We start from the raw sequence: 24,948 nt of genomic DNA, 5'->3' as shown, positions 1-24,948 counted from the left end.
GGAGGGGGAGTGAACGGTATACCTGGTTTATCCCATTCCTTAGTAACAATATTCGCAATCCTCTTAGGGACTGGAAAAACATCAGTGTAAACAGGAACCTCCAAGTATTTGTCCATTTTACACAAATTCTCTGGGACCACTATAGGGTCACAATCATCCAGAGTCGCTAATACCTCCCTGAGCAACAAGCGGAGGGGTTAGAGCTTAAATTTAAAGGCAGTCATATCAGAATCTGTCCGAGGGAGCATCTTTCCTGAATCAGAAATCTCTCCCTCAGATAGCAAATCCCTTTCCTCTACTTCAGAACATTGTGAGGGTATATCGGATACGGCTACTAAAGCGTCAGAGGGCTCAGCATTTGTTCTTAACCCAGAGCTGTCACGCTTTCCTTGTAACCCAGGCAGTTTAGATAAAACCTCTGTGAGGGTTGTATTCATAACTGTGGCCATGTCTTGTAAAGTAAATGAAGTCGACGCACTAGAGGTACTTTGAGTCACTTGTGCGGGCGTTACTGGTTGTGACACTTGGGGAAAGCTAGATGGCATACCCTCATTTGCTTCAGTCTGAGAATCATCTATTGCTATATTTTTAAGTGCTATAATATGCTCTTTATAATTTATAGACATATCAGTGCAAGTGGGACACATTCTAAGAGGGGGTTCCACAATGGCTTCTAAACACATTGAATAAGGATTTTCCTTGATGTCAGACATGTTAAACAGGCTAGTAATGAAACAAGCAAGCTTGGAAAACACTTTATTCAAAGTAAATAATACTTAGAAAAAAAAACACGTTACTGTGCCTTTAAGAGAAAAAAAAGATGCAAACTCTGCAAAACAGTGTAAAAAAGCAGTAAACTTTACGAAATTTTTACAGTAGAATCATAAAGCCTTAGTAAGATTGCACAGCCAGACAAATAAACGATTAACCCCTTAATGTAAAAAACAGGATCGACAAAACGTCAAAAACCGGTCTAAAAACGTTCAGCACCTTGCTACAGCTCTGCTGTGGCGCCTACCTGCCCTTAAGGTTAGATTTATGGAGAAAAAAAAACTTTTAGGCCCTCAAACACAGCAGGACCCTCTGGAGAAGCAGCTGGATGTCTTCTGTGTAAAAGAAACTGTGCAACTTTGGCGCGAAAATAGGCCCCTCCCACCTCACTCGATGTTAGTGGGGCCTAAAAGAAACACACCAAAGTGTTTCTAATCTAGCCATGTGGGTTAATAACCCTTAAATAAGCCACAATAACCCCTTAAAGTATGTTAAGTTTTCAATAAAAAAGTGTTTTTCTTTTAAGTGTCACCAGTAACAACTGAGCCCTTTATGCAAGCTGGGATTCCATACTAAGTGTCTGAATACAGGTTACCCTTCCCCATTGGGGATACTGCCAGCCTTTTCTAGAATTATCACAGTCTGTCTAGAAAAAAATTGACTGAACATACCTCAATGCAGCTTAGCATGCAAACCGTTCCCCCAACTGAAGTTTTCCTGTACTCCTCAGCCTCTGTGGGAACAGCAGTGGATCTTAGTTACAATGTGCCAAGATCATCATCCTCCTTGCAGAAATCTTCATCCCTTTTCTGCCAGAGAGTGAATAGTACACACCGGTACCATTTAAAATAAACTTTTGCTTGAGAAAATAAAAACTAACATTTTTGTCACCACACTCAATTTACCCTTCCTAGCACTTAGAGTAGGCAAAGAGAATGACTGGGGGGGTGGAGCTAAGGGAGGAGCTATATAGACAGCTCTGCTGTGGGTGCTCTTTGCCACTTCCTGTTAGGAAGGAGAATATCCCACAAGTATGGATGAATCCGTGGACTCAACACATCTTGCAAGAGAAATACACCTACATATAATTATAATCTTTGCTTTGGATATATCATGTCTAAAGGGATATTAAACTGTAAATAAACGCTAAAGTCAGCTCCAAACCCTAAATGCACTACCGGGAGCTAGTAGAACAATGAAATTAAGCATATTTGTGTAGCCACCAATCAGCTAGCTCCTATCACTGCATTTGCTTGCAACATCTGAACCTTACAGTACATTGCACACTGAATCATTTAAGTTTAAAACCATAAAGGGACTCAGTCAAAATGAAAGCACAATTAGATAAAGTAATTTTTTGGTGAGGGGCTTCCAGAAAATACTCACTGGGTACTGAAGCTGAACTTTGTTTCACAGGTTGTGGTAGAGACATTTCCACCTCCATTTCGTTTTCTGGAGGTAAAATCTCATGAATGGCAGTCATCCTTGTAGAGCGTCCCCGCAGAACTGCAGGAGAGAAATAAAAACCAATCAGACAGTTTGTATAATTACAAACAACCCATAACCAGATGTTTAAAAAGGGACATGAAACACTTTTTCCTCATCATTTAGATAGAAATTGGAAAAAGTTTTTTTTTAAATTTTTATTCTCCATCAAATTGTTTTCCCTTTAAAAGATACTAGTCATAAAATAAATTATGGAGAAACTTCAAGCAGGGATTAAGGTGAATTTCTAGAAGCAAACAAATGTGCATTGTGTAAAGACAGAAAAGCAAAAGGTTACATTACTTTCACCAGCGCGTGTATTTAGTGCATTTAAATGAGTTAGTCATTAGAGGTGGGCCTAGAGTTGACACGTCGGCCATGTTTTCCAGGACACTTATGCATTACACATGCTACAGGGAGAATTAGTGCTGTCCAGTGTCACTATTCATGTGCAGTTTAGGTGCACAATGCATGTTCCCCTCTGCATACCCTGCAGCATGTGTAACTCATAAGTGCCAAGGAAAACATGGCCAAGGTGGCAACCCTAGGTGGGCCTCAGGTTAGTTCTTGGGACTTTTGGTTTAACATTCACTCACATCTGTAGTGGGCTTCAAGGGAATAAGTAGTGATTAAATTGGTGTTTAGAATGCAAATGCCCTCCTGGCTGAGTTCAGAATGGACTCATGCATAATGACCACAGAAGAAAAAACAGCAGCAAATATAAAATAGATACTGTGCACATAATATATATACAAAAACACAATTAAGTTATCAGTGTAGCCGTCAAAGTAGATTAATGTCTATTGAGATGCTTCACCACCTGATAAGTGCTGCTCTCCTACGCTGCCACTTAGTCTGAAGGCTGCATTAAAGGGCGCGCTGCGAGTAAGAGGTGGGAATGGTGCCAAAAAGGCCCCGTATTGTAAAAGCAGCTTCTCTCAACCATCTGACACGCCTACAACTGCCAGAGTTATGTCTCCTAAAGGTGCGGATATCTAGCATGTGCCGCTTAAGAACCACTCCCACTAGAGAACCTGCAAAACGCAACTGCTGCAGATTAATTCCACCGGGAGACGGTACACAGCTGAAGCAGCATCTGAATGGCAAGTCTAGTCAGAGGACCCAGTGCCGCTTATATGGTGTCACATACACACCAAACATAACAGAATGCTGCTGACCACCTCTCCTGATATCACATAAGTCATATGTCCCGAAGTTAGAATAAACTAACCACCCCCTTCCATGTATGTGAAGACATAATCAATATGCTGGCAAACTATCCACTACCCTTTTCATTACACAATCATTCTTCACCCAGACTGGGTCATGTAATATAAAAGGAAAAATCAGTGTAACTAACCATATGCCTAGAAAGGTGGGATAGCTCAAACACCGGGAGGCATGGGCACTTCTCTGCAACACAAGCTAGTGCACAACAAAACTCTACCAAGAGGATTACATGGCTTTAAACAACTTCCCTGCCCTCTCTTGCAGGAAACAATCCACTGAAAGCAATCAAATCAGAATCAGCAGTGCACCTCATTGCCTACCTCCATGAAACGAGGCAAAGAACTACTGGAATGGTAGGGGAAGTGGGAGATATATTTAATACTTTGTTTGGGGTGTCTGACTCCTTCTGGTGGCCAGGTGAAGTATTTTCCATAGGTTATGGATTTTGTGGACTCACTGCCATTAGAAAGAAAATAGACTTACAATAGAAAGGAAAGATGTTATAGGATATTGCTCTTAATACCTGAAGGTTTCTAACTAACCTGAGAAAAACATTTTTTATCAAGAGAATTACCAGCAAACAAGGGAATATGCCATGTTGGAGGGCAACTGGTCCCAGTGTCTTTCAAAACGACAGGTCATGTTCTATTGACATGCAGGGAATTAGCAGCCTACAGTACAAGCCACCAGATAGGAAGACTAACTGCACTCCACTACTAATTAAGGGTCTTTTGGCCCTCTAGGATGCAGTTGATCATAGGTGAACTGTAAGCAACTTATGCACTGAACAAGAGGGATAGAAGGGGCTATTATATATAGACCCACATATCTCCCATGTTCGATTAAAGCGATGGTAAATCCTAGCGTTTCTATAAATAAAGGGGCGCTCAGCTCTGCATTAACACAGCAAATAAGCTACTTTTAAGGTAGTTAAAATAAAAAAAGAAGAGGCGCCGTATTGTGTATATCATTCAAAAGATATAAATCAATCTGGTAATTGATATAGGGTACTCACATTTAGATCTCAGAGTATCCAAATGCCGTTTTGTTTTGATATGCCAAACATGCGTTACAGATCCTTGAGGGCGAGCTAGCATCCCCTCACCCAAATACAATTACAAAGTTTAAACAAATGAAGGAGTATCTGTTTTAACTTTGAACTGCTTCACTGCACATGAGCTGCAGCTACCTACTTGGGTTTGTACAACAACTGGGAATCCCGGTGTTCCTTTGGCCTGGAGTTCAGTAAGCTGGATTGCTGTGAATATCCAGCATGTGTCTTATAGCACTATAGGGTGCTAGATCTAAATGCGAGTACCCTGTATCAGTCACCAGATTGATTTATATCTTTTAAAAGATACACACATGCAGCACCTCTGTTTTTAGAATGCCTTCCATTGACTGTTTGGAGAGGGCAGTATATATATATATATATATTTATTTTATCGGGACTTATCTAATATTCCCAGCACAAGGGGGCTTTGTATTATTGGGATACACACACCTTTATTTAAAGGTGCCTATTAACTTGGTGTGGGTTTTTACCCACAGGTAGTAAATACTTATTGTTCACATTAATTTTGTGAACTTTAGTACCTCCCACTGAGAGTGGAGATATTTAATGGTTTGTATATGGTTACTTTTAAACGTAGTAACTGGTGGACAACAGCATTCATGGAGACAAAGAACCAACCAAGTCTAGGTGGAATTTTGGAGATTCTTTGAAAGTTCTGGATGTGCATGCTTAAAGGGACAGTATACACTCATTTTCATATAACTGCATGTAATAGACACTACTATAAAGAATAAGATGCACAGATACCGATATAAAAATCCAGTATAAAACTGTTTAAAAACTTACTTAGAAGCTTTCAGTTTAGCTTTGTTGAAAAGGTAATTGGAAAGCCCAGTGCAAGTGGGAAATAAGACACTTTTCCCCCCTCCCCCTTCTTTTGCATATGAAAAGACCCTTTACACAAACAGGAGCAAGCTGGAGAAGGTATACATCAGTACTCACATAAAACTTTGGGGCTTGGTTAGGAGTCTGAAAATCTGAGCAATGTTACTTAAAAATAAGCAAAAGTAAACATTTTTTAAAAAAAAAAACTTCATGGGCTATATAAATAGATCATCTACAAAACATTTATGCAAAGAAAAAATGAGTGTATAATGTCCCTTTAAGTTAAGAGGAAATAGTGTGCTTTTTGAAAGCCTGCTTTGAATTCTGGGATAGTTTTAAGCAAAAGTTGAAAGGTGGAGGGTTATCTATAGTTTAAAAAAAGATTGGCACTTTTAACACACCCATACATATAAAAAAGGGACTAAATATTAATTCAAGTGAGGTGAACAAACTGAAAGTACCAATTAGTTTATCCAGAATACTTAAGTATAATGTCTGGTAGTTCAAATTTACACAGGATATGTATTAATTTAAGTAGCCATTTTGATAGGAAGATGTAACCTCATCTAGGAACCCAACTAAAAATAACACCCAGCAAGGCAGGAGCGAGGGTCTATCATAAAACAAAGTATTCTGGATAAACTTGAAAACCCACTTACAAAATAACATTTACCTGATTGTGATCCACATTCTGATATAGAAATCTGTGCCGACACTTGAGGGATAAAAGTCAGATTAGGCTTTTAGAATACTAAAGACAATTTTTTTTAAAACTATAAACGTCAAAAATCTAATTTTATAATTGGTTGGGAGCGGTGAATTCTAACACCATTAACATCTTTTTAAAAAAATAAGCAAATAGACTGTCTATAAAACAGTGTTACACACAACACTAGCCAGATGGTATCAATGTTCATTTCAGTAACTCTTTGTAATTATCCCCATACAATATACTGGTTGGGCACAAACAAATTTACTCCCAACGGCAGCCTGAACCAAAGTGTGTATTTATAGCTCCTGATATCCCTACTATACATTTCCTATTGATAAATGCCTCACCCATTTTACATTGGAATATATATATATTTTATTTTTATTTATTTTTTTTAAAAAGGGATAATGTAGTGATAAATTGATTTTTCCCTTAATATGTTTGCTACTGGTATAACGAGTCATTGGAGAATATAAGATAGCTCTTTTAGATTTAAGTTTGTATATGAAATAGCTGGCTTTGTTCTTTGACACACATGCTTCTTTGTATTCTCTGTTAGAATACCAAAGCATAATTCTTAGGGAGAACCACTAAAAATTAGCATTTTATCACATCTCTCCTACTGGGACTAATCTTCTGCTGGCTATGATTACATAGCTTGTATATAGCCAATGTAGACACCAAATGTAAAAGTAGCTTTAAATTCCAAAAGGGTAAAGGAGCTCTTGGTAAACAATACGCTGCATCAGGTAAAATGGGTAATTGGGAACAAATTAGAGTACACTGTCCCTTTAATGCGGTCTAATTAGTGGCAAGCCCTCAGCAGCTTTTACTATACTGCTGTGCAATAGTTTATGTACACTAAATAAATTTGTTTATATTAAAAAAGGGACATTAAACTCTCATTTTTAGTTCTTACATGTATGGAGAATTAAATGGAACTGCAAAAAACATTTTACTTTATTTTTTGCACATCAAAAAAGTGCCTGTCACAAACCTTAAACAGGTTGGAGGTCAAACAATTTTTTAAGTATGCTACAAATTACCTGAGCCAGCTACATACAATTGTTTCAACTCATTTACAGCTAAAAATGAATGAGATAACCACTCCGCTTTAAAGAGGTTAGCACAATATTCAGTTTTCCCAATTAAGCACTAAACTCTAAAAAGGTTAAATCAAGATGGATGCTAGAGATAGATGGATGCTAGAGATAGATGGATGCTAGAGATATTTATTTGTGTGTTAAATTGCATCAACCCTTTGAAGGAAGATTTTATAAACATCTCAAGCAACAAAAACACTGCAGAATAATTACATAGAACACTCGCCAGAGCAATCAGCAGGATTTTGCATATTAAAAATAAAAAAGGCAGCCCAGGAATCATTTACTTAGTCTCTTGCTGTGGGCAAATATAAATGAGCTCCTCCACTGATCTAATCAAACAGAAGGCTTGCACAAACTGCAGCCTATTTAAACTGAGACTGAACAAGACACTAGTCTATTATGCACATTAAATATTTGAGTTAAAAATAAATAAAACTAAAAGTAGAATCAATTATGCACTTCATACTAATGCCAACTATATTAGGACAGCACCTACAGATCTATTAGTAAGTGGGAACATTTTACTCAAAAAAATAAATAAAAATGCTTTACTCAAAATAGATTGTATGGAATAAAGCAAATATTTTAAAATCATCTTTGCAGTATTTCATCAACATCCCTTAAAGTGCCACTTAAATCACAATTAATGTTTCATTATTCAGATAAAGCACGCAAAAAAATAAATTTAAATTATGCTTACCTGATAATTTTTTCTTCTGACGGGTAGAGTCCACAGCTGCATTCATTACTTTTGGGAAATACAGAACCTGGCCACCCACTTCCCTCATCCCCCAGTCATTCTGCCGAGGGAACAAGGAACAGTAGGAGAAATAAGGGTGAAAAAAGGTGCCAGAAGAATAAAAAAAAAAAATATAAGGCCGAAAAAAAGAATTTAAAGCATAGAGAAGAGAAAAAAAAAAAAAAAAAAAAAAAAGGCTGTTGACTCTCCCCGTCAGACCTAAAGAAAATTATCAGGTAAGCATAATTTAAGTTTTCTTCTTAAATGGGGAGAGTCCAGAGCTGCTTTCATTACTTTTGAGAAAATACCCAAGCTATAGAGGACACAATGCAAAACGGGCGGGTACAAAAGGCAGCCCATTCTGAGTGCACCACCGGAGGTAAGGGGGATATCCACAATCTCCCAGAAAAAGGAGGAAACAGATAAGTCTTAAAGGACCTCCACCAACAAAAACAAAACAAAAACAAATGTAACTCAAAAAGAGCGGAAAACAAGGCTGTAATAGGGCAAAGCCACGTAGAGAAACCCTACTGACAGAGCAAAGCTAAGAAAGGAGGAAGGAAAAATCCCAGACCTTCTCCAGCATGGATCCCAAGGAATCATGCGACGCCCTAATCAGAACCGAAGTCCTAGAAGGACAAAAAGTAGAACCCTGCTACCATAACACAGCCCTATCCAGCACTCAGAACGGAACAAACGTAGGGCAAAAAAAGCCCCCGGGAGCAGACGAGAAAACATAGGAATAATAGTCATGTATGCTCCAGGCGAAAGCCTCAGGCTTCCATCTGAAAGGGGGCCTAACAGAACGTCAAGCCTCCAAAACTAGATAATCAAGTAGCTAGTAAACTTGCACTGGAACCTTCACAGAGGGAAAAAAAACCCCCACTGAAAGCAGTGCAGAGCAACTTGCCCCCACCAGAATACGGAAGGGAAGGACAGCCTCCTGACCAAGAATAAAGGACCCGCTATCTGCCGAGGGAAGGTTTCACCGAAAAGCCTCCCGCCTAAAGGAGCCCACATGATCTTCTCATGATACTCTGTCAATGCTCAGAGCAGTCAGATCCCTGACCCCTACTCTGAGCAAACAGACCCAGCACCAAAGCGACTGGCAATGTCCAAAAGGACAAGGAGAACAAAAGTCCCCTAAACCACCAGGCCCAGAGATCAGCAACGACCTCCATCCCAAAGTTCCACAGGGAGGGCAACAGGAGTAGGCCCTGACCCCCCGAAAGACTAGCTCTGTTTCCAAGAACCTAGCCACAGCTCCCTTCAGAACCTGAGGGGAAGGTCCACTCACAAAGACTACAAGAATGGCATGTCATATGAAAAGCCAACCTTTCAGATGCATGCAATCACATGACATCGAAGTTAACCCCACTGAACAGAGGGAGAGAAAAAAAAAAAAAACATCTGGGGAACCAGGTGTTTAACTGCAGTATACTAGAACCTCCCCAAAGGAAGGAAAACTGAAAACATAGCAGCTCACTAGCACGCAAGCAAAAGGTGCTAATAGCTGCAGATGGACTTCAAAGGCCAAACCAATTGATAGGTACCATCCGACCACTACAGCCGGCCCTGTAGAAAAATCCCCAGAAAGAGAAAAAAGATCCGTCAGTAAGCACAAGGAGATTTCCCAGGACCGAGAAATAATCAAACTGGGCCATTCAGATACAAATTCTATGGGATCTGTAAAGCAGAGTAACCAAAAAGTCCAGTCAACAACAAGGACTGTCAACAACAGGGGCACTTTAATTCATCAAAATTTACATTTCACCCGTGTTGTGAAAATACTTAACCTTTAATCCTGACAGCAGCTCCAGCTTCCCCCGGTCGTCGCAAACTTCTTTCTACATCATAAATGATGTATCGGTCATCCATCAATCACGGCTTCCCTCTGGGGGAATCAGTGTGATTCAACGCCGTGATTGGAGGAAGACCGATTCCTCATTTTAGACCCAGGAAGAGGCTTTCTGACGGGTGGATGCGATGCAGCGGCTGTCAAGATTAAAAAAACACAACACGAGTGAAATGTAAATTTTGATGAAGTAAAGTGCCCCTGTTTTTAGTCGATTTAAAAAAAAAAAGAAAAAAGGCACTTTATCAAAATTTACATTCACTTTAAACACTGAACTGTAAGTATCCCAGTGACTGAACACTTCGCCCCAATGGGCCTCTAGGGTCAACACCCACCAAGTTCGAAGACTAAGGTAGAACCCAAAGAGAACAGAACTCAAACCATAGAAAGAATAGAGTTGAGAAAATAGTCTCAAACAATCCATGGATCAACCTCCTACAGCTCAAAGAATTGACGAACTAACAAGCATTCTAAACTCCTGGCAGGTGACGGATCAAAAACCGAACGGCTTAAACAGGGGCAACCGACCACAGGTAAAAGAACATATACAATCCCCAGATCCCCAAAATTATGGGATCAGAAGAGAAAACCGTAAGGAAAAAGGGCCCCAAGGATCGCGTTTCCCTAAACAGATGACAAGACGACCTACCCCAAGGAAAAAGGGGAAGATACACAATCAACCTCTACCATAATGAAAAGGTATGACGTAAAGCAGTGCTTTCCAAACTGTGTCGGCAGCAGTGTGTAGGTGTCACTGCTTCAGTACAAATTTTTTTTAATTACATTTTTTTAAACATTTTTTTGGGGTTTCTGACTTTCCGCCTGGCTGCTACGCATATCACATGGTTGACACGTGATTGATACCTAGGGGGTCACAGATCATCTTAACCAATTGGCGCAGCTCAGTGGGAACTGAAACTATTCCCATTGACTGCTTTGGCGGCACATTGGCTCCTGACTGCACGTGTAGTCTCCTTAATTGGCTCGTGACTGCATGTGTAGTCAGTGAGTGGGACAGCAGTGTGTTTGCAGTGCGGGCAGTAGTCAATCGGACTCACCGAGCTCTGAGGGCGGCAGCTTAAACGCTGAGCTGAAGTCTGAAGTCAATGGGGTTTTTTTTGCAACTAACTCACAGTAGTGCATTGCTGCTCCTGATATATGGATAGAAAGGGGAAGCTTAAAAATGCTTGACGATTAAATGCAAGTGTCTTTATCTAATATTCCACCAAATATTCAGAAATTGTGTTCATCCCATCAACCTCATACATCCCATTAAAATAGTAAGTAGCTATTGGTGTTAAACTTTTTTTTTAATTCTTGCACATACATACTGTTACGTGTAAATACATTTTGTTATTATATAATTTATATATGTGTCCGTATCTCTTAAAACAAGTTAGTTTAACCTCCTGTTTGCCAGTACAACTGAATTACTGTGTCGCAAAATTATGTAGGTCTAAAAAGTGTGTCCCCAACATGAAAAGTTTGGAAAGGATGTACCAATAGAGGAGAAAAGAAAATCACCTCCAAAACCAGGTACGGAGAGCTCCATGGAGTCATCGGAACCCCCTCCCCTCTTGGAGGGAAGAAACTAGCTCCTGACCCAAAAGGACCCCAGTTGCCTCCAGAGTAATGACATAGCAGGATCTGAATCTCTGTGAACCCCGCTAGCTATGCAAGGACAGGACACCTAGGACTGAGCACAGTCCCCTCTAACGCCTCACCCTGATTATTAAACAAGGACCAGCCTGACATTGAGGATCGAAAGGCCTCCTATAACTTGTAGAAGAAGCAAACCTCTTAAGTTAACAAACTCAGTACCCAAACAGGAACATTGTCAAGGGCACCACGTGTGATGAAGACCTCAAGGAGCAGCGAAACTAGTACCCAAACAGGACCAGCCTAATATACAGAGTGCGACAGAACTGTCCAAGGCCAGAGAAAAGTCGAAGCCCTAGCAAGGCTAGACTAAATAAACAGACAAACGGTCGACATGTAAGCTCTGAGGCCTAAACAATGACCACAAAATCGCAAGTACCAAATCACAAAGAAAATGTTTTTCAAAAGGAAAAAACTACAACAGTCATGAGCTCACAAAAGAAATAAAATACATCCTAACCGGATCAAAATAAAAATGCAGCACCCGCAGGTGAACACCCAAGAAGAATGGACACTAACTGGACCAGCTGGTCAGAGACCCAATTCTTCCAAAGCTCAGAGTTGGGATTAGATACACACACAAAAAAAAAAAAAAAAAAAAAAAGAGACAAGGAGATTGATATTCATCCCCCCCATTCGTCTAACCCTGCTTGCCATCTGGAACAGAAGGCTGAGAATCCATCGACACGCTAGGACTGGGATCCACCAGCACTGCCAACACATGCCTCAGCAGGACACAAAGGCGGACCAGTCTAAATCCAAAAGCAAAACTCACCTCCGCCGGGGCAACTGACGACCCTGGCCCTGAGGGCTGAACCCCTGAAGCCTCAGGGGAAATCGCTTCCCCAGAGGGCTGATCTGATACAGACGATCCCACGCCTGACGGGCCCTGGTTAACAGAACAAGGACAAGAACTTCCCGGAAGATTTAAGTGCGCCAACGCTATAGAAATGGCCATGCGGAACCATGCAGTAACCTCTGGAGGAAATAAGCCACCTTCCGGAGAAGGAGTAACGACATTTAGGACACCTGCTTGTGGAGCAACAGAAGGTGCTAGGGAACATGCCTCGTGGGATACGTAATCCTCAGGGGCGGATGGCTCAGTGGACTCGGGAGAAAAGAGCACTCTAAAACGGCATTCGGAACATAGATGGACTTTGATCACCTGGGCCATATCATATTCTTCGCAAATAGCAGAATCCGAATCAGACACCCGTCAAAAAAAAAAAAAAAAAAAAAAATTCAGAATCCTCCATAACTTGACTGAAATTATGGATAAAAAAAAATTAAACAGCACCTTACACCCCCATGGCTGGGGCACTCACCACCCTCCTATGACCTGGACAAGTAGCGAAAACAGACTCACCCCGTCGCCACACGGTCAGGAATACAGAAATGGAGAACACACACACGACCACACCCAGTCACGAGGAGCACCGTGCAGGCCAAAGAAAAAAACGCCAGTCCACAAAAACAATGCAGCCTGAAAAATTCCGGTATGTTCAAAGATAGCCATGAGCCCAAGCATCACTACACATTAGCAAACCGAATCATATAAACATGATTAAAGTCCCCCTGTTCAATAACCCCCCCCCAGGAGATATTAACCCTTGATTCCATAAAGATAAAGGAGTCCCACTTAGACCTTGTCTTCTTCCCTACATTACATTCCAACATTGAAAAGTAAAATGAAACGATCCTACCGGAATCTATGTCATGGAACAGGACCACAGCCCTTCAAGTGTGACAGATAGTAGCGTTGCTTCTGACATGGACTTGAGTGAAGAAAGCAGGCAGCAAAACTCAACGCCGATAGCCTACGGATCTGTTAATATGAGTCGGGATGGTTTCCCAGAAAAACTCTCCCTGCATCTCCATGCTCTCACTGAGAGGCTGGCAGGACTACACTACATAAAACTCCAGTTCCATCTCGAAGAGTACTACCCTCCATAAGAGACTACTCCGTAATCTGACACTTCTCTGCCAACCTCCTGTGACGAAAGGCAAAGAATGACTGGGGGGTGAAGGAAGTGGGGGAGGTATTTAAGCCTTTGGCTGGGGTGTCTGACTCCTCCTGGTGGCCAAGTTCTGTATTTCCCAAAAGTTATGAGCTGTGGACTCTCCCCAATTAAGAAGAAAACAAAACATTCTATGTGCACATTTTCTAAATGCTAAAGCTCATATCATTAGTATAGTGCCGTAAAATTCTTTAGCGCAACGTACACAGTATATACATATATGCATTTGTGCTATGAAATTTTGTTTCTTCTCATGATATTCTGTGTTGAAGAGATACCTAGGTAGGCATCTGGAGCACTACATGGCAGTAAATAGTGCTGCCATCTAGTACTCTTGTAAAGTGATAACATTCTTGTAAAGCTGCTGCCCTATAGTGCTCCAGAAATGAGCTGGCTCCTAAGAATACATCCCTGCTTTTCAACAAAAGATACCAAATAACAAAAAAAAGAATAGAAGTAAATAAGAGAAAGTGGTTTCAAATTGCATGCTCTATCTGAATCATGAAATATTTTTTGAGTTTCATATCGCTTTAAGTATGCAGCATTTCGTGCAGTTTGGCTGGGAGAAACAAAATTGAGAGAAGTTGCATGTAAAAGCAGGTAAAAATGCACTGCATTCATTGGGCTAGATTTATAAAGCAAGGGCAGACAGGAGCGTACATAGTCGCCCATTTGCCCCAGCTCTCCTCTGGCTGGCAGCAATCTGCTGTCAGAATCTAACATTGCACATAAGCGCTATTTTGGGCACTCGCGCAATCCTGCCCCTACCCGCGCACAGTCAATCACGCACGAGTAGGAGCTGTCAATCTCCCTGGTCAGACGAGACCAGGGGAGATTGAAATTCTCCATCTAAAAAGGAGAAGATGGTAGGATGCAGTGGTCTGATGACCGCTGCTTGATAAATCATGACCACAGGTTCTCTTGTGAGAACCTGCAGTCATAGGGAGAAGGGTTTGATAGAGCTCATTGTGATATCCAAATATTTCAGATTACAATGAAACTTAAACTGTCAGTCTAAACCTTAGTTTCAAGCTGCAGAAGCACAACACTGCATTTAAATAGGATCTTCTATGTAATGTTTTGTAGTTAAATCCAGATAAATAAAAAGCTTTTACAGACCAGTGTAAGCCAACACAGATAAAATAAGCAGTCCTAAAATGTATGCTCATTAAAAGCTATTTATAGTTGAACTTCCTCCTATTTCCTATTACGACTCCATAAATCTTGGGTAGCCACATTTGCAAAGTGTGCACTTTAATAATTGTATCCTTCACTTAGGAAGCTAAAGCTGTCTGCTGTAATCACTGGCATATCCAGTAAGGTTTCAAGTGATGTATTCTTGGACTGCTTAGAAACAGTAAAACCTGGCATGTTTGCCAAAACCTTTGCCGATTGTATGGATGATCAAAGCTGTATTCCACATCAATAACACACAATAGATTAATTACATAAATGTCCTATTGACTTGCTGGTCAAGTTACAAAACCAGCATGTTTGTTATGAACACAAATAAGTTGTTTTTTTAATAAAACGGCTTTCATTCATGTTCCTAAAGTGTTACAAATTACATCTTACAATGTACATTTAAAATAGATATTCTTACCTTCTTTAGGAGCAGGAATTTTTGAAACAGTTTTGCGCTTTTGAGTCTTAAGACAGAAAAGAGACATGAAAATAAGCATATGATTTTAAATATTAACTAGTTTACAATATCTCATATGTACAGGTCAAACAGTTTGATTTGGTTTTGTTCCCGTTACCTCCCTCCCATACTCCTATCAGATTAAAGGGAAAGGAATTGGGGAGAATTCAACAGAATTAAAAAGAAAAAACTTAATACTAGCAATGGGGATGCGAGTCAGGACCCAAGTAACAGGATTTGGTTTGTGCGTCTTGCGTAGATACGTTATCCACATTTATACAATTACAAACAGAACTGAGGAATAGAAGTTTGAGGACACAAGGACAAAGCTCAAGTTAAACAATCCCTTTATTGTACATTTTTCACAAATGTAAGGACAAGCCTAGGACTTTAATTGTTCAGTTTATGTTTAATATAAGAAAAAAAAAAGGATTTAAACATAGTTAAAGATAGGAAAGTCAAAATTAAACTTGCATGATTCAGATAGAGCAGATCATTTTAACACTTGACTTCTATTTTCAAATGAGCTTCGTTCTTCTTGGTATATCATGAGGAAAAAAACCAAACAACAAACATAATTTCCTACACTAGTATAAACTATCTGCTGACTGGTGCCTGCACACATTTGTCTTGCGATTGGCTAACTAGATGTGTCCAGCTAGTTGCCAGTAGAGCAATGCTGTTCCTTCAGCAAAGTATAACAAGAGAATGAAAAAAATTGATAATAGCAGTAAATGGGAAAGTTGTTTAAAGGGACACTGTACCCAATTTTTTTCTTTCGCGATTCAGATAGAGCATGCAATTTTAAGCAACTTTCTAATTAACTCCTATTATCAAATTTTCTTTATTCTCTTGGTATGTTTATTTGAAAAGCAAGAATGTAAGTTTAGATGCCGGCCCATTTTGGTAAACAACCTGGGTTGTCTTTGCTGATTGGACAGCACCAATAAAAAAAAAGCGCTGTCCATGGTGCTGAATAAAAAAATTGCTAACTCCTTAGCTTAGATGCCTTCTTTTTAAAATAAAGATAGCAAGAGAACGAAGAAAAATTGATAATAGAAGTAAATTAGAAAGTTGCTTATAATTACATGCTCTATCTGAATCATGAAAGAAAATTTTTGGGTTCAGTATCCCTTTAATTGTATGCTCTGTCTGAATCATGAAAGAAATGTTTGGGGTTTTCTGTCCCTTTAAGGAAACTTACAGCAAGAGTAGTAATTGTTTTTTTTTATTACTTTTAGCATTTAATGTTCTCTATTTATACCTTGATTTATTACACGTTAAGTAGGAGCTTGTGCATTAGAAATTGTGCAAACACGATTGGCTGATGAAGGTCACAACAGGGGCAGAAAAACAATTTATGCTTACCTGATAAATTTATTTCTCTTGTAGTGTATCCAGTCCACGGATCATCCATTACTTATGGGATATATTCTCCTTCCCAACAGGAAGCTGCAAGAGTCCACCCACAGCAAAGCTGCTATATAGCTCCTCCCCTAACTGCCATTACCAGTCATTCGACCGAAAACATGCAGAGAAAGGAAAACCATAGGGTGCAGTGGTGACTGTAGTTTAATGGAAAAATTACCTGCCTTAAAGTGACAGGGCGGGCCGTGGACTGGATACACTACAAGAGAAATAAATTTATCAGGTAAGCATAAATTATGTTTTCTCTTGTTAAGTGTATCCAGTCCACGGATCATCCATTACTTATGGGATACCAATACCAAAGCTAAAGTACACGGATGATGGGAGGGACAAGGCAGGTACTTAAACGGAAGTTACCACTGCCTGTAAAAAACCCTTTCTCCCAAAAATAGCCTCCGAAGAAGCAAGGTATCAAATTTGTTAAATTTGAAAAAGTATGAAACGCAGACCAAGACTCCGTCTTGTTCAACAGAAGCCACATTTAAAAAAGGCCTAAGTGAAAACCACAGCTCTAGTAGAATGAGCTGTAATCCCTTCAGGAGGCTGCTGTCCAGCAGTCTCATAAGCTAAATGAATTATGCTTTTTAACCAAAAAGACAGAGAGGTTGCTGAAGTCCTTTGACCTCTCCTCTGTCCAGAATAGACAACAAACAAGGTGAATGTTTGATGAAAATCTGTAGTAGCTTGTAAGTAAAACTTTAAAACACGAACCACGTCCAAATTGTGTAATAGACGTTCCTTCTTTGAAGAAGGATTAGGATACAAGAATGGAACAACAATCTCTTGAGTGATATTCTTGTTAGATACCACCTTAGGTAAAAACCCAGGTTGGTACACAGGACTACCTTATCCGTACGGAGAACCAGATAAGGAGAATCACATTGCAACGCAGATAACTCGGAGACTCTATGAGCCGAGGAAATAGCTACCAAAAAGGAACTTTCCAAGATAGAAGTTTGATATCTATGGAATGAAAAGGTTCAAATGGAACTCCTTGAAGAACCTTAAGAACCAGCTTTAAGCTCCATGGCGGAGCAACATTTTTAACCACAGGCTTGGTTCTAACCAAAGCCTGACCAAATGCCTGAACGTCTAGAATACCTGCCAGACGCTTGTGCAAAAGAATAGACAGAGTAGAAATCTGTCCTTTTAAAGAACTAGCTGACAACCCTTTTCTCAAAATCATCTTGGAGAAAAGATAATATCCTGAGAATCCAGACTTTACTCCATGAGTAACCCTTGGATTCATAACAATAAGATATTTACACCATATCTTATGTTAAATTTTCCTAGAGACAGGCTTTTATGCCTGTATTAAGGTATCAATTACTGACTCAGAGAAGCCATGCTTTGATAACATCAAGCGTTCTGTCTCCAGGCAGTCCATCTCAGATTAGTTATATTTAGATGGTTGAAAAGACCCTGAGGTAGAGGGTCCTGTCTCAGAAGCAGAGACCGTGGTGGAAAGGATGACATGTCCACCAGATCTGCATACCAGGTCCTGCGTGGCCACGCAGGCGCTGTCAAAAGCACCAAAGCACTCTCCTGCTTGATCTTGTGCAAACCCCTCCGGAGGGAATTCCCACTCCCCCGGATGAAAAGTCTGACGACTTAGAAAATCTGCCTCCCAGTTCTCAACACCTGGGATAGGGATAGCTTTTAGACAAGAGTGAGTCTCTGTCCAGTGAATTATTTTAAGACTTCTAACATTGCTAGGGAACTTCTGTTCCCCCTTGATGGTTGATGTAAGCCACAGTCGTGATATTGTCCGACTGAAATATGATGTACCTCAGAGTTGCTAACTGAGGCCAAGTCTGAAAAGCATGGAATATCGCTCCCAGTTCCAGAATATTCATTAGAAGGAGGGTCTCCTCCTGAGTCCACTATCCCTGAGCCTTCAGGGAGTTCCAGACTGTATCCCAACCTAAAAGGCTGGCATCTGTTGTAACAATTGTCCCATCTGACCTGCGGAAGGTCATACCCTTGGACAGATGGACCCGAGATAGTCACCAGAGAAGAGAATCTCTGGTTTCTTGGTCCGGATTTAACAGGAGAACAAATCTGTGTAATCCCCGTTCCTCTGGCTGAGCATGCATAGTTGCAGTGGTCTGAAATGTAGGCGTGCAAACGGTACTATGTCCCTTGCCGCTACCATTAAGCCGATTACATTCATGTACTGAGCCACCAAAGGGCGCGGATGGAATGAAGAACACGGCAGAAATTTAGAAACTTTGACAACCTGGACTCCGTCAGGTAAATTTTAATTTCTACAAAATCTATCAGAATCCCTAGGAGGGAAACCCTTGATATTGGGGATAGAGAACTCTTTCCTTGTTCACTTTCCACCCATGCGATCTCAGAAATGCCAGTACTACGTCCGTATGAGACTTGGCAACTTGGATGTTTGACGCCTGTATCAGGATGTCGTCTAAATAAGGGGCCACTTCTATGCCCCGCGGCCTAAGGATCGCCAAAGTGACCCCAGAACCTCCATAAAGATTCTAGGGGCTGTAGTTAACCCAAAGGAAAGAGCTACAAACTGGTAATGCCTGTCTAGAAAGGCAAACCTGAAAAACCGATGGTGATCTTTATGCATCGTAATGTGAGGATAAGCACCCTTCAAATCCATTGTAGTCCTCTATTGACTCTCCTGGATCATAGTTAAGATGGTACGAATAGTTTCCATCTTAAATGATAGAATTCTAAAGAATTTGTTTAAGATCTTTTAGATCCAAAATAGGTCTGAAGGTTTCCTTTCCTTGGGAACCACAAACCGATTTGAGGAAAACTGTGTCCCTGTTCCTCTATTGGAACTGAATGGGTCACGTACACAATGCAAGAATGTCTCTTTCTTTATCTGGTTTGCAGATAAATGTGAAAGGCAAAAACTCCCCTTTTTTGGGGGGGAAAGCTTTGAAATCCAGAAGATATCTCTGGGGTATAATTTCCAATGCCCAGGGATCCTGGGCATCTCTTGCCCACGCCTGGGCGAAGAATGAAGTCTGCCCCCTATAGGATCCGTTACCAGATAGGGGTTTGTTCCTCATGCTGTTTTAGAGGCAGCAGCAGGCTCCTTGACCTGCTTATCTTTGTTCCAGGTCCGGTTGTCTCCAGACCGCCTTGGACTGAGCAAAAGTTCCCTCTTATTTTGCCTTAGAGGAAGTTGATGCCACACCTGCCTTGAATTTTCGAAAGGCACGAAAATTAGGCCTTTTTTGTCCCTTGATTTGGACCTGTCCTGAGGAAGGGCATGATCTTTTCCTCCAGTGATATAAGTAATAATCTCCTTCAAACTAGGCCTGAATAGGGTCTGCCCCTTGAAGGGAAGTTAAGTAGCTTATTTATTAAAGTCACGGCAGCTGACCATGATATAAGCCATAGCGCTCTGCGCGCCAGTATAGTAAAAAACAGAATTCTTAGCCGTTAGTCTAGTCAAAGGAACAAAGGCATCAGAAAACAAAGGAATTGGCTAGCTTAAGTGCTCTAAGCTTGGCAAATATATTCATCCAATGGAGCCTGTAAAGCCTCATCAAAAGACTGAAACCAGAACGCCGCAGCAGCAGTGACAGGAGCAATGCGTGCAAGGGGCTGCAGGATAAAACCTTGTTGAATAAACATTTTTTATCCATTGGATCTAAAGAAGCACAACAGTCCTCGCCAGAGGTAGTGGTACGCTTAGCTAGAGTAGAAACTCTTCTCTCCACCTTAGGAACTGTCTGCCATAAGTCCCGTGTGGTGGCAACTATTAGAAAACATTCTTCTAAAAAATAGGAGGGGAAGAGAACGGCACACCTGGTCTATCCCATTCCTTATGAAAATTTTTAGTTAACCTCTTTAGGTATTGGAAAAACATAAGTACACACCAGCACTGCATATTATTTATTCAGTCTACACAATTTTTCTGGCACTGCGATTGTACACATTCATTCAGAGCAGCTAAAGCCTCCCTGAGCAACAAGTGGAGGTTCTCAAGCATAAATTTTAAATGTAGAAATATCAGAATCAGGTTAAATCATCTTCCCTGAGTCACAAATATCACCCACAGACTAAGCATATTGTGAGGTAGTATCAGACATGGTTCTTAAAGCGTCTGTATGCTCTGTATCTACCCCCAGAGCCGTTTTGCTTTCCTTTCATTTCAGGTAGTCTGACTAATACTGCTGCCAGTGTATTATACACAACCTTTGCCATGTCTTGTAAAATAAACGCTATGGGCGCCATTGATATACTTGGCGCCATTTGAGCGTGAGTCCCTGGAGCGGGAGTCAAAGGGTCTGACACGTGGGGAGAGTTAGTCGGCATAACTTCCCCCTCGACAGAATCCTCTGGTGATAATGTTTTTAAATACAAAAAATGATCTTTATTGTTTAACATGAAATCAGTACATCTGGTACACATTCTAAAATGGGGTTCCACCATGGCTTTAAACATAATAAACACAGAGCCTCCTCTATGTTAGACATGTTAGAACTAATAAAGAGACTAGTAAGCTTGGAAAACACTTTAAATCAAGTTAACAAGCAAATATAACAAACGTTACTGTGCCTTTAAGAGAAACAAATTTTGTCAAAATTTGAAAAACAGTGAAAAAAGGCAGTAAATCAAACGAAATTTTTTACAGTACATGTAATATGTTAACAGAGCATTGCACCCACTTGCAAATGGATGATTAACCCCTTAATGCAAAAAACAGATAAAAAAACAAAAAAAAAAAAAACGACATTTTTTTAAACAGACACAACAAAACTGCCACAGCTGAGCTGTTGATTACCTTCCCTATAACTGTTTCTATGAAAAATTTAAGCCAGCCATGTGGAAAAATTAGGCCCCAATAAGTTTTATCACCAAACATATGTTAAAAAACGATTAAACATGCCAGCAAACGTTTTAAAACACATTCTTATAAGAGTATGTATGTCTATTAATAAGCCTGATCCAGTCGCTATCACTGCATTTAAGGCTTTACTTACATTACTTCGGTATCAGCAGTATTTTCTTAGTCAATTCCATTCCTTAGAAAAATATATTACTGCACATACCTTAGAATATATCTGTATCAATCAGCCTGGTACCAGTCGCTTTCACTGCATTTAAAGGCTGTACTTACATTACTTCGGTATCAGCAGTATTTTCTTAGTCAATTCCATTCCTTAGAAAAATATTTTACTGCACATACCTTATTTGCAGGAAAACCTGCACGCCATTCCCCCTCTGAAGTACCTTACTCCTCAGAATGTGTGAGAACAGCAACTGGATCTTAGTTACGTCTGCTAAGATCATAGAAAAAACGCAGGCAGATTCTTCTTCCAAATACTGCCTGAGATAAACAGCACACTCCGGTGCCATTTAAAAATAACAAACTTTTGATTGAAGAAATAAACTAAGTATAAAAAACCACAGACTCTCACGACCTCCTATCTATGTTGAGACTTGCAAGAGAATGACTGGTAATGGCAGTTAGGGGAGGAGCTATATAGCAGCTTTGCTGTGGGTGGACTCTTGCAGCTTCCTGTTGGGAAGGAGAATATATCCCATAAGTAATGGATGATCCGTGGACTGGATACACTTAACAAGAGAAAAAGGAATTCAATTTGAATTTGGCAGGAAAAAAAAAAAAAATCTACTGCTCATTTCAAATGTTGAGTTGGTGCTGCTGCATTTTCATTGTATTACAAATTTGTTCATTATGCAATTCCTTTAAAGTGAAACCAAACCCAATTTTTTTATTTAATGATTCAGATAGAGAATGTGATTTTAAGCAACTTTCTAATTTACTCCTATTATCTTTTCTTTGTTCTCTTGCTATCTTTATTTGAAAAAAAGGCATCTAAGCTAAGGAGCCAGCCCATTTTTGGTTCAGGACCTGAACAGCACTTGTTTATTGGTTTATTGCATTTAGCCACCAATCAAGCAAGCACAATCCAGGTTGTGAATCAAAAATGGTCCGGCTTCTAAACTTACATTCTTGCTTTTTAAATAAAGATAGCAAGAAAATGAAGAAAAAATGATAATTGGAGTAAATTAGAAAGTTGCTTAAAATTGCATGCTCTGAATCATGAAAGAAAAAAAAATTGGGTTCAGTGTCCCTTTAAAGGGATATTGAACCCACATTTTTTCTTTCGTGATCCAGATAGAGCATGCAATTTTAAGCAACTTTCTAATTTACTCCTATTATCAAATTTTCTTCATTTTCTTGGCATCTTTATTTGAAATGCAAGAATGTAAGTTTAGATGCCGGCCCATTTTTGGTGAACAACCTGGGTGGTTCTTGCCAATTGGTGGATAAATTCAAGTGCTTTCCAGGGTCCTGAACCAAACAAATAGCTTAGATGCCTTCTTTTTCAAATAAAGATAGCAAGAGAACGATGAAAATTGATAATAGGAGTAAATTAGAGTGTCGCTTAAAATTGCATGCTCTATCTGAATCACAAAAGAAAAAAAAAAATTGGGTTCAGTGTCCCTTTAAGTTAGGAAGGGGAAAAAAAAAAAATCACCAGAACCAAAAGCTACTAAAAAAACAAAAATATCACCTTACTCCATTAACACCTGATGTGGTCAAAACTTGGACTTATTCAGAGAACAAGAAACTGACTATAATGAAATTAAAACAAAAAAAAAGTTTTCATTTTTACTTCTGTTCTGCAAATTTACTTAGTTATCATGGTACTCTGTTGGATATCTAGATAGGTAGAGTGCAGATTTCTGGAGCAGTGTATGAAAGGAAACACTGCTACCACCTACAGTTCTTGCAAATGTATAACCATTATAAAATTGCTGCAGTCATGTGCACACTTCTACACATGCCTGCTTTTATAAAAAAAAGATACAGGAGAAAAGTAAATTTGATAATAGGGGTAAATTGGAAAGTTTATTCTAAACCATGAAAGATTGTGTTTGTCCCTTTAATGAAGCTTAAAGGGACACAAACAAAATTGTAAAATTGTATGGCTGCAGCCTAATAGTTATGACCTCCCACATACACTATATATAGCCAACTAGACAAGATAGTACCTAATATTACACAATACATACATGCATGGGTGTATTTCTCTGAGGGGGCAAGTTCTCCTTTATATGTGGTGCTGAAACCGCTTCCAGAAGCTCTGGGTTCACTGTAATAATATCTGTAAAGGACACCTAAAGGGAAATATCAGCTTTAGACAAACACTGAAGCAAATGCACTCTGGACATGGATTCAGTATATATTATTTTTTCATTGGTAATTAACATTTTGTTGTTTTGTTTTTTTTTTAAATGGGCCAGTTAAGCCATATTAAAAAATAATAATTACACAAAAATGTATCTATACAATTTTTTTATGGGGGGCTCAGTAGGAAATAAAGTTACATTATAGCAACCAGTTTTGACCTGGTACAAACATTTGTTTTAATGTGCTAGTCACTATTTTATCATCCAGTCTGTGCTCTAAAGGGCTGTGACACCTTTTGTTATGGCAGAGGATAAGTTCTTACTGTGCACAACACGTCACATAACTGCATACAAGGGAGCGCTCGCAGGCACACACTATACAGGTACTTAGAGCAGCCAGTCACAGCATGTTGCACCTGGTTAGCCACCTGCAGGAACCGTTCCAACCTCTGCTGGTGAAGCTTCCTATACATTTGTTCCCCCAGACATAGCTAAATATTTGTCTCTAAGCTTGATTATCAGATAAGTCTCAAAATTGATTTCTTAATAAAATATCCCCTGTATACTTGGAAAAGGTGTCTCTCCCTTCAGCTCATAGGCTAACACTTATTGACATGAAGCAATGTGCATAACGTCTTGACTGACTTCTATCAGCATACTGCAAGAGACCAACATGCATAAACACGCAGACACCTGTATAATCCTTATGGCCAAAAGGTATGTACTGACCCCTTGCTGCCAATAGAGGGCAATGTTAATTCTTACATACAAATAGCTTTGCTTTTATTTGCATGCAGCACTAGTGCAATACTGGTTTAGACTCACCTCTTTCCCCTTGTTTGAGTCGCCTTCTTTCCATTCCACATTAACTGAAGACCGGTCCAGGTTCACAGATGTTATATTTGCACTGTGTATAATGCCTAAAAATAGAAAAGTTATTTCCATCTGGACAGCCTGTTCCAGTACGAGTGGGACTGGATACCCATATACACTAAATAAATAGTGTCACGTTCCACAGGCTGTATTAGAAAATTAACATTTCTGTCATTTGACAAAACATTACTAGCAGTTTCATTTTAAAGTACAAAACAACTTGAAACTGCTTTATACAACAGATTTTTTTTTTTTTTTTAAATGTACAGATAATTTTAAAGAGGCTTCAGATTAGCAACTCTTATGTAATTATCTGCAAATAAGGGATGCACAGAAATTTAGAAGAATCATTTTAGCCGAAAAGGGCATTATCGTTTTTTT

At 39.7% G+C, this 24,948-nt stretch overlaps 1 protein-coding gene across 1 annotated transcript in view; it reads right to left on the bottom strand.

Moving 5' to 3' along the window:
• Positions 1-24,948, bottom strand: part of KIF2C (kinesin family member 2C) — a gene marked incomplete at its 3' end in the record, with an annotated part of 134,559 nt that overhangs the window by 103,454 nt on the left and 6,157 nt on the right. The window contains 5 exon segments of the mRNA XM_053693538.1: positions 2,158-2,277; positions 6,060-6,101; positions 15,079-15,124; positions 23,578-23,682; positions 24,520-24,614. Coding sequence (XP_053549513.1) covers positions 2,158-2,277; positions 6,060-6,101; positions 15,079-15,124; positions 23,578-23,682; positions 24,520-24,614 — 408 coding nt within the window.

Source organism: Bombina bombina, chromosome 10, assembly GCF_027579735.1.
Source record: "Bombina bombina isolate aBomBom1 chromosome 10, aBomBom1.pri, whole genome shotgun sequence".
Classification (NCBI taxonomy): Eukaryota; Metazoa; Chordata; class Amphibia; order Anura; family Bombinatoridae; genus Bombina; species Bombina bombina.
Note: the sequence above shows the minus strand (reverse complement) of the source record. Positions and strands in the feature narration are given on the sequence as shown.